This window comes from Zingiber officinale, chromosome 1B, assembly GCF_018446385.1.
Source record: "Zingiber officinale cultivar Zhangliang chromosome 1B, Zo_v1.1, whole genome shotgun sequence".
NCBI classification, from domain to species: domain Eukaryota; kingdom Viridiplantae; phylum Streptophyta; class Magnoliopsida; order Zingiberales; family Zingiberaceae; genus Zingiber; species Zingiber officinale.
Window position 1 is genome coordinate 142,153,286 of NC_055986.1, and position 9,250 is coordinate 142,162,535.

The 9,250-nt window shown below is 38.5% G+C and overlaps 3 protein-coding genes across 3 annotated transcripts; all 3 read left to right on the plus strand.

Moving 5' to 3' along the window:
• Nucleotides 1-282: 282 nt before the first annotated feature.
• LOC121982631 (superoxide dismutase [Mn], mitochondrial-like) lies at nt 283-4,281 on the plus strand. The gene is made up of 6 exons (XM_042535771.1): nt 283-799; nt 1,225-1,271; nt 1,342-1,467; nt 1,552-1,608; nt 2,881-2,958; nt 4,024-4,281. The coding sequence occupies exons 1-6, from the start codon at nt 472-474 to the stop codon at nt 4,114-4,116; spliced, it is 729 nt and encodes a 242-aa protein (XP_042391705.1). The 5' UTR covers nt 283-471; the 3' UTR covers nt 4,117-4,281.
• A 650-nt stretch (nt 4,282-4,931) lies between these two features.
• Nucleotides 4,932-5,637, plus strand: LOC121982651 (transcription repressor OFP17-like). The gene has a single exon (XM_042535785.1). The coding sequence runs from the start codon at nt 5,223-5,225 to the stop codon at nt 5,556-5,558; it is 336 nt and encodes a 111-aa protein (XP_042391719.1). The 5' UTR covers nt 4,932-5,222; the 3' UTR covers nt 5,559-5,637.
• A 355-nt stretch (nt 5,638-5,992) lies between these two features.
• On the plus strand, nt 5,993-7,571 carry LOC121982642 (EPIDERMAL PATTERNING FACTOR-like protein 4). The gene is made up of 3 exons (XM_042535778.1): nt 5,993-6,496; nt 6,603-6,637; nt 6,800-7,571. Exons 1-3 carry the CDS (start codon nt 6,367-6,369, stop codon nt 7,043-7,045), a joined length of 411 nt encoding a protein of 136 aa, XP_042391712.1. The 5' UTR covers nt 5,993-6,366; the 3' UTR covers nt 7,046-7,571.
• Nucleotides 7,572-9,250: the final 1,679 nt, after the last annotated feature.

The window sequence follows — 9,250 nt, forward strand, 5'->3', positions numbered from 1 at the left end:
CTAAATAAAAAATTTAAAATATATAAGTATGAATGAAAAAAATTAAAAATAAAATTAATTTTAAAAATGAAATTTTAAAAAAAAAATTAAAATATATAACTATGAATAAAAAAATTTTAAAATAAAATTAATTAAAAATTAAAAAAAAAAAAAAAAAATAACTCTCATCATACTTATATATATATAGTTCCGAAAAAAAAAATCAGAAAAAAAAAAAAAACAAAACAAAGGTTACATGCGTCTTTTTGGCGGGGGAGAGAGGGGGAAGTGGAGGGGTGCGCGTTGACGGGGGGGGGGGGGGGGGGAAAGCAATTTGCATTCATAATCCAGTCTTTGCAAACAAGAGGATCTGCCTCTGGTTAAATCGGGTTTGGACGCATGGTAGGCCCAGTTACAAGGGCTAATCTCACTGCACGGGCTACCGCCTACCGACCGCCATTCCTCCCTCTCATTGCTTCGTAGCAAATCGCCATGGCGTTCCGAACCCTCCTCGCCAAGAAGACGCTAGCACTCGCCTCTAGCTTCGCCCCCGTTTCGGCCTCCGGGGATCGATGGCTTGGAGCGAGTCTCCACCGGGTCCGGACCCTCACTGTCGCCTCCCTTCCGGACCTTCCCTACGACTACGGCGCCCTTGAGCCAATCATCAGCGGAGAGATCATGAAGATCCACCATCAGAAGCACCATCAGACGTACATCACCAACTACAATAACGCTCTCGAGAAGCTCGACGCCGCAATCGCTAAGGGTGACGCGTCGGCGGTCGTCCAGCTGCAGAGCGCCATCAAGTTCAATGGGGGAGGTTTTGTTCTTCCGTTGTCTTCGTTTTTTTGTTCTTTTTTTTAAATGTTTTTTAATTTTTAAGATTTCGGGTTGGATCGCGATTTAATGAACGTATTTGACCTTGTTAGGGTTTCATAGTCGTTCTTTTCGAGTTCGGTACGCATGCTAGCTTTAGAAGGACCTTCTATTCCATCTCCGTTATAATTCCTCGTGCGTATGTGGCTTAAGATTTAACAGTTATCATGATCTTGCTAGATGTTGATTCAGATGTCTTGTCCAAAACAGAATTTTTAGCTGGCAAAAATCTATTTTATTATTTTTATGTGCCCATTCAGGTACCTGATAGTGTTGATAGATAGTTGGTGATAAGATGAAAAAAATGGTTTCGTGATACTTAATCGCATTGATTGTTTCGACACGGTATCAAATTGCTTTCTTTTGCAGGTCATGTCAACCACACAATATTTTGGCAAAATCTGAAGCCGACAAATGTAATCAATAATCATTGGAACATCTTGTTTTTCATGTTCCCACAAATTTGATAATGGAATAAGTATGCAGGAAGGTGGAGGTGAGCCACCACACAGCACACTAGGTTGGGCAATCGACACAAACTTTGGTTCTTTGGAGGCTCTGATCCAGAAAATGAATGCAGAAGGTGCTGCATTACAAGGTTCTGGGTGGGTGGTGAGTAGGATGACCCCTCATAGACCATATTTGTTTGTTTTACAGTGACCTCTCGCTGATTCACTTTGACAATATGCATAACAGTGGCTAGCTTTGGATAAGGGCAGTAAGAAACTCAGTGTTGAAACAACTGCAAATCAAGTAAGACAATTTTTTGCCATCATTGTGAATATTCTTACCTCAGCAGATTTGGTTTCTGTTATGCTTTTGTTCTGTTCACAACATCATATTGGGTTTGCAGTCGACAAGTTCATCCAAGTAAAAGACTAGGCTAGTCTCTTTTAAATTATAATCAATAAAGCTCTAGAGTATGAAGTCATGGAAGCTATGTTGATGAATCACGGGATGACCAAATCTGCAAAATGCAAAGCTGTCTGTTACCTCTATGTTAAAAATGAGTCCATTTAATTTTCAATGGAACTCTTGCAATATTTTGGCTGCTTTTCCTTGACATCATTTAGTTGTTTCCTTGATTGGAATAGAAGACTGCAGACAACTTGCACTTCAGTTCAAAGATGCATTTGCTTTTCATCTTACTTAAATCTCCTTTTTCATCCTTGCATTAAATTAAACTGAATCATTTTTAGTTTTCATTAGAAATCATGAATAGAATAGAATAACTAAAGGTTTTCCCCTTAATTAGGGCTCACAATTGGGAACGTGTCCATACCAGGTCCAGATTATATGATTTTCATGTGCAACATGCCCCTGGATTTATTCAATTAAGATAGATTGTGCGATGCTACTAATGTCGTTTGGAACATTAAATGAAGAATTGTGGCTTGTACATTTTTGGATGTTAGTTACTTAGCTACGCATAATTTGGAGATGCCTAACCACCACATGGAAAGAGCTAAGGCTTATGAATATAAGTCTAATTGATGTTTGAATGCCATATATAAGATTGGTAGGTTCCTATGCTAATAGCCCAAATGTGTAACTCTGATTTGTGCATGTAATGCATTGCTGGTTTAATGATTTAAAAGTGTAGATTTAGAAGATCCTTCAGTTAAATTCTACAAGGAAAATTGTGTTGTCAAAATTATAGGGATATTAATTTGATTCCAAAATGGATATGTCAGTAGATCAATTAATAGTCTGGCATGTTGGTTTGTGTTTAATGTTCTCTTATGTGTTAATTAAAGGCCATACTTGTGGAAGGTGATTATCTTGGTGTGAGTATACAAAAACACTTGTCACACCATCTAGTTCTTTTAACTTGGACCACCAACATGGCCTACATCTTTAGCATGCTTTAGTGATTTCATATGTGCATTATGTATATTTCTGTTACATCACATAATATTTTTTAACTCTTTGGTACATACTTCAATTCTTTGTTCATTTCCTGTAGCATTTTTTTTTCCCAAAAAAGGAAAATATAGCTGATAGGTTTGGATGCTCTTTCTGTAGGATCCTTTGGTGACCAAAGGTGCAACCCTTGTTCCATTGCTTGGTATTGATGTGTGGGAACATGCATACTACCTACAGGTAAAATACTAACCTCTTTTATGTTTGCTGCATGAAACACCGACTCGTGGCATGCTAAAGAGGATATTGTGATTGTACTCCTAGAATGATGCAAGCTCAAGCAATCACTTCAGAAAATCTGGAAGCATTCTGTGTTTTTTTTATGCTTGAGCCTAACAAACATGTATTTTGTTCACAATCTTATTCTCTTGTGTGTTTAGTTCATATCATTGTTTTAAGAGATGCAAAATTTTCCCTTTCCCCTCCATACTTGTTTTTGCAAAATAGCCCTACACTTCTAGAATGTGAATTTCCCCTCAAAACCTTCTAAGGGGCAAGCCCACATGGTAGCTATCAGACAACTGAGGACAAAATTAAACTAATGATATTTCAAAACATGTGAATTCTTTTAAGTCTGCCTTAATTGCCATGGTGCAGCTATGTACACTTTAGCTTCTTGCCAAATGACCTTGATTTTCTTACTGTAATACCACGTGACAACCAAGTTAATTTATCCTCATCTGATCACAAACACATATATCATCTAAATGACAAATTATAGTTAAATCTTTTTGGGACTGAGTATTTTACTGCCATGTGTTTAAAATAGTTTATATAGTAGCAGCCACTAGGATTAGAAGGCAGTATACAATTACATTGTCATGCTACAAATTATTAGAAAGGTCTCAATTGCATCATTTATCATTCTCATGATACAGAAATGGCTCCATGTGAATTTGAATGCGGTTTCTTGAGACTATTGCATAATATTGCGACCTAAATATCCCAAAATGTAATTAATCACATTTACACATGATTCGTATCAAACAGCCTTGTATCATACGCGTTTACAGATAGACAGATGGCTTTTTATTCAGCTTTGCAGTTTTTTCTCAGCTGGCAACGTGATCACTTGAGTGTCTCTAGCAACTTCAACCATAAAAAACTTGCAAACTGTCTTTTTTGATGCATTGTTAACTTTGCTGCCAAGTTTCACTAGGGTGATGATTTACTGCTATTGATCCATAGTAACTATCTGTCTTTGTGACTTGCTGCTTTCTGAACCCTGTTTCTCCTGTCTTACAGTACAAAAATGTGAGACCTGACTATCTTAAGAGCGTATGGAAGGTGATAAACTGGAAATATGCAAGCGAAGTGTACGACAAGGAGACTGCGTGATGATACTTTTTGAACCCTGGATGCTCCCTAGATGATTCATCCTAAATGTTTTTTCTTTTCACTATATTACCAAATAAAGACGAACTGTAGTCACCTGACATTCTCCTTTTGTTGCCATGGATTGAATAAGCAAGGTCTCTCATTCCCTGGCGCGTTTGGCTTGCACAACTAGCAAAAGAGATTATGATATGGACTGTGCAATGTGTCATTCTCTGCATGCTACTTTGACACAAAATCAGGTGTTATACATATGTTTTCTAACTGACTAGAATTTAACCCACCCTAAAGAATCTTATCCAAAGGCTTTCAAGTTAGAAAGTCATCTAGTGTTAAAATAAACAAAATGATGGTCTACCTATGTCAAGGATGATCAATCAGTATGAGAAAAGTAAACTAACACGAATTCTAATAAACTGTCATCTTCCACCAAAAACACAAGGAAACAAAACAAATTCAGAGAGTTCCAAGAATCATACATCTAGACCAACAATTCAAAATCTCATAAAGTACTCTTTACAATGGTTTCGATAAGCTCAACCAATTCTTCAACAGCACAAATCAGTTATATCAGTAGCTGTTATATCTAATGGTGATGATTTATATTCATATAACAATACTATTTATTAGGAAGAATTTAATTATTTTATTGTTCTTAACTTAAATATACTATAGTCTCCCATCAAATAATGCCAGGAAGACGCTGTGAGAGTACTTTGAAGTTAAGACTAAACTAACACTCGAATTCAATTGTTCCTACTTTGCGAGACTACTTTGTAGTCAAGACAAAGAAACACTCAAATTCCACTCCATTGTTCTTCACTAATAACACAGACGATAGTAATTTCTTCTTCATCAAGGGAACTGGTTATCAAACTCCAGTAATCCTAATTAACAAACAAGTAATCACCTCCATCTTACTCATTCAAGGGATTAAATGTGGCGATAAAGCATCAACGAAGCAACCAACCTGGTATCCTTCCTCTCCTTCTACTTCACTCAACTTCATGATGCTTCCTTGTATAGCATGCAAAAGCCCCCCTCCCATGCATCCATATACTCCTCACTGACCTCTGCAGGGGAAACTTCAGGAATTGATCCAACGTAGCATGAGGAAGAGGCAGGATCAGCGTTATCAGTCTCCGGCAGGGGCGAATGTTAATAAGAAAGGAGGTAAGTTCGAGGATGACGACGATCTTGAGGCGGCGTGCCGGAGCCTCGAGAAATATCTAGTGGAGATGATGGTGGAAGAAGGGAAGGTGAGGGAGCTGGCGGACGTGGAGGAGCTGCTCTTGTGCTGGAGCAACTTGACGTCTCCCGTGTTCGTGGAGTTGGTGAGCAGGTTCTACAGGGACCTCTGTAACGACTTGTTCTCCGCCGCCGGCGCCAATGACGACGACGACGAAGAAGAGCGTGAGAGTGTGTCAGATGACTCCGACGTATGAGAGTTAACTTTGATCATTGTGTCTTGAATTTGTAATTCGATTACTCTTGTTCAGTTGTAGGATTTGGCATTTGCTTTTACTTCTTTAAAAAAACACAAAGGAAAAAAGGGAATCATTGTATGCATGGTCTGTGGCTCTGTTCTTGCTTCGCTTGTCTATCGCGCTGCTGCATCATCATTAAAAGTGAAAGGTACAAACAAAAGTGACTTGCATTCTTCGGTCAAAAGGCACCCACCATTAAGGTTGTAATCGGACGGAACATGCAATCTCATCTCTGAGTACTTGAAGAATTAATTCAATGGCCTTTATGATTAAAGCTCAATTATTGGGGAAGAACTCATTGGACTCCTTGACGTTGTTTGGAACTGGCCAGCAGTAGGCGTGCATGTGGAGACTCCGAATCTTATCAATTTCACCAAATAGCTCAGCGCCAGCAGCAGCAGCAGGCTGTCTCCTCGTCCTGCATTTCCTCTGTTTCTATCAAAGTCGGAGACAGAAACTGGAAAGAAAAAAAGGGAATAAAGCAGGAATGGGATATAAATCTCGTTAATGCTTGAAGGTGGAGGTGGACGAATTGATGCAAGATCCAGTAACAAGATAATTTGACTTGACTCCGCTTCTTCTTGTCTTCGATACCAGTTGGGAGTGGCTCTGCAGCTCAAGAACCCGTGAGATCGATCTGCTCCATCCCCTGAGAACATGTTTAAGATTAGCTTATCATCTTTCGTATGCCCTTAATGGCGGATGCAGCTACAAATGTGCCTAGATTCTACTGCTCTTCTTCGTTCTTTTGAGGCGCTTGTCATCGATGGAATGGAAAGGGAGTGCTAAAACAGTCATGACGTTCAAGATGGTTCTTTTATTCTTCCTTTCGTTTTGCATCCTATTGGTTTTAGATCTCGCAGCAGGAAACTGCAGCAGCGTTTCTGCTTGTTCAGGTGGGTAAACTCCATGTTCCTATCATTGTTTTACAGTTCTGATGAGTAGAATCTGAGCAGGATATTTTTCTGATCATTTTGAGACGTTCCTGTTTCCTCATTGCAGTGACCACAATCTGGAGTGGAAATTCCAACTACAAGGTAGAATCTTGATCTTGATCTTCTTTGCGTCTCTGTTTTCCAAAATTATGTGTTTATCGGCGGCGCATATTAAGGCATAAGGTGCGCTCTCATTCTAAACTGCGCCTGCCCTTCCCTGTCTGAAGCAAGTTAACCCGAGCGCCTCTTCGTTGCCATGCGCAGGCGTGGCGACGGAACGAAGCGGAGACGGAGGAGGCGGGCGGAGGTGGGAGTAGGGGTAGTCTGTTCGTAGGATCCGGATCGCGGCCGCCAAAGTGCACGTCCAGGTGCGGCACGTGCACGCCCTGCTCACCGGTGCACGTCTCGGTGCCGCCGAGGCAGCAACAGAAGCAGAAGAAGGCGGACGCCGCCGAGTACTACCCGGAGGCCTGGCGGTGCCGGTGCGGCGGCCGCCTCTATGTGCCATAACTGACGCTGCATCCTCCTACAGTCCTATTCTTCGTCGCGTGGATAGGGAGTGTACGAGACTGACTCGGGGAGCCAGAAATTATAATATATCCGGAATAAAATTGCTCAACAATAAAAAAAAAATAATACATATGCATTAGACATAATAAATAAGCATTAGAAATTAACTTCAAAATTTAAAATTTTCATCCTTAATGCATTCTAACGTATAAAGAAAGAGTTGGATGTGAAGAAAAAAAAAAAAGAGTAAAAGAAGGATTAGGGATATTAATTATGATTTTAATTTTTTTAGGTTTCCCTCTAAATCCAACGTATAAAAAAATGTCATCCAAGACATTTGTAGAAAATAAATTGGCGGACAAAAGAATCGGCGGACAAAATAAGAAAGACTTAAGAAGAGAAAGTTAGGATTTATGAATCAAATTGGGCATGGGCTCTTAGGCTAAAATTGGACATTGACTCTTGGACTAAAAACATCGATCAGTGGAATAAGAGAAAATTAAGAATTAAATTTTATATATGTACTTAGCTAATAAATAATTGGGCCCGGCATTAACGTGTATATATAACGTTCGATTTTAAATTTTTTTAAAAACAAAAAAAAATTGCATTTGCTGCTTAATTAATATGCTTCAAACTCCAGGTAATTAATCAGAGTCATTAAAAAAATATATATAAAACCGGTACATTAACGACCCTTTCAACATTCCCATATCGTATGGAGGGATATTGTAAAGGTTGTAAGGGTATGGCGAAGCCTCTGTAGGCAGTGAAACTCTGAAATCAATCCCTATCTGATTCGGATTGAATATCATGCGCTGATCATATGTGATAAATATAGTTTTCTGTAGTGCATCATCAACGATGACGATTAAAGTGCATCATTAATAATATTTTTTACAGCGTGCTCAATTATATGCGTTGCGGATAGTATAATATTTATATAAATGACGGCATGCAAAAGAAGTACATCGTCAATAAATTTTCTACGACATGTAGAGTGTGTTGTTAAAACTTAATATTAATGATGTGTGGAGCGCGCTGATTGTAAGGTAATGCTCGATATGGTTACGTGCTAAAACATGTTTCATAAATATACACAGCGGAAGACAAAATAATAATTCCTAATTATTACAGTACACTCATCACACGCATACAATGATACATCTCATACAGACATGATCGCAATATAAAATTTTACGCAAAATAAATTTACGTTAGGTATACCTGACAGATAACACGCAGTGGAAAGAGCATCAATTAGCAAACTGAACGGAGTTTGCCTTTACTCATATCCATGTCGAGTTGTCGTTGAGACGGCTTCACGAAGCCATGAGTCGTTCGTCTTTGATGGTACTAGCCAAGCGTGAAGACAAAGCAGTCCGAGAGAACTCCCATGGCACGATTCGGAGAGAGGCATGACACCGAAATCATCAACACTGAATTCGTTGGCATCGAAATCATTGGCACTGAATTCGTCAACACCTAATTTGTTGGCACTGAATTCGCCAGCACTGAATTCGATGGCTGGAAATGGTCTACGATAACTCTTGGGTGGCAGCTAGAGATAGGGAGAGGGCCTAATCAAATTAGAGTTTTTTCTCAAAAAGGAAAATCACTACTAGAACTGTAAACGAGCTGAGCCGAGCTGAGCTTTATGATATTCAAGCTTGTTTGATAAGGTAATCAAGTTGAGCCGAACCGAGCTTAAAATGAACCAAGCTTTTGAAATGATTGTTCAAGCTTGACTTGGTTTATTTTTTATGAACTTCAGCTTATTTGAAGCTTGACTTGAGTTTGTTCATTTGGATGTTATCGAGCTCTCAATTCAAGTTTGGCTTGAGCTTGGTTCGTTTAGATGTTTTCGAGCTCTTAATTCAAGTTTATTTGATTGTTTGAAACTTTTAGTTGTTTGATTAGTTATAAACTTGATAATTTAAACTTATTTATTTATTTATTTTATTATTTTTTTAGCATATTGAAAAAGTTTTATTAATAAATATGGTTCATGAACATTGTTCACGAACATTATTCACAAAAATTATTCACGAACGTTGTTCACAAGCATTGTTCACAAACGTTAATAAGTTGAACATGTATATGTTCAAGCTTGTTTCTTTAATTTAATGAGTTGTTCAAGTTTATTTGTTTAATTAATATTGTGTATATTAAACGAACATAAATAAGCTCTTACTAAGCCGAATA

Excerpts from the sequence above, each read along its gene's own strand:
- LOC121982642 (XM_042535778.1), top strand. The coding sequence starts at position 6,367 with ATGGAATGGAAAGGGAGTGCTAAAACAGTCATGACGTTCAAGATGGTT. Across the intron at positions 6,497-6,602 it reads CAGCGTTTCTGCTTGTTCAG|TGACCACAATCTGGAGTGGA; the intron begins GTGGGTAAACTC and ends TCCTCATTGCAG. Across the intron at positions 6,638-6,799 it reads GTGGAAATTCCAACTACAAG|GCGTGGCGACGGAACGAAGC; the intron begins GTAGAATCTTGA and ends TGCCATGCGCAG.
- LOC121982651 (XM_042535785.1), top strand. The coding sequence starts at position 5,223 with ATGAGGAAGAGGCAGGATCAGCGTTATCAGTCTCCGGCAGGGGCGAAT.
- LOC121982631 (XM_042535771.1), top strand. The coding sequence starts at position 472 with ATGGCGTTCCGAACCCTCCTCGCCAAGAAGACGCTAGCACTCGCCTCT. Across the intron at positions 1,272-1,341 it reads AAAATCTGAAGCCGACAAAT|GAAGGTGGAGGTGAGCCACC; the intron begins GTAATCAATAAT and ends ATAAGTATGCAG. Across the intron at positions 1,609-2,880 it reads TTGAAACAACTGCAAATCAA|GATCCTTTGGTGACCAAAGG; the intron begins GTAAGACAATTT and ends CTCTTTCTGTAG.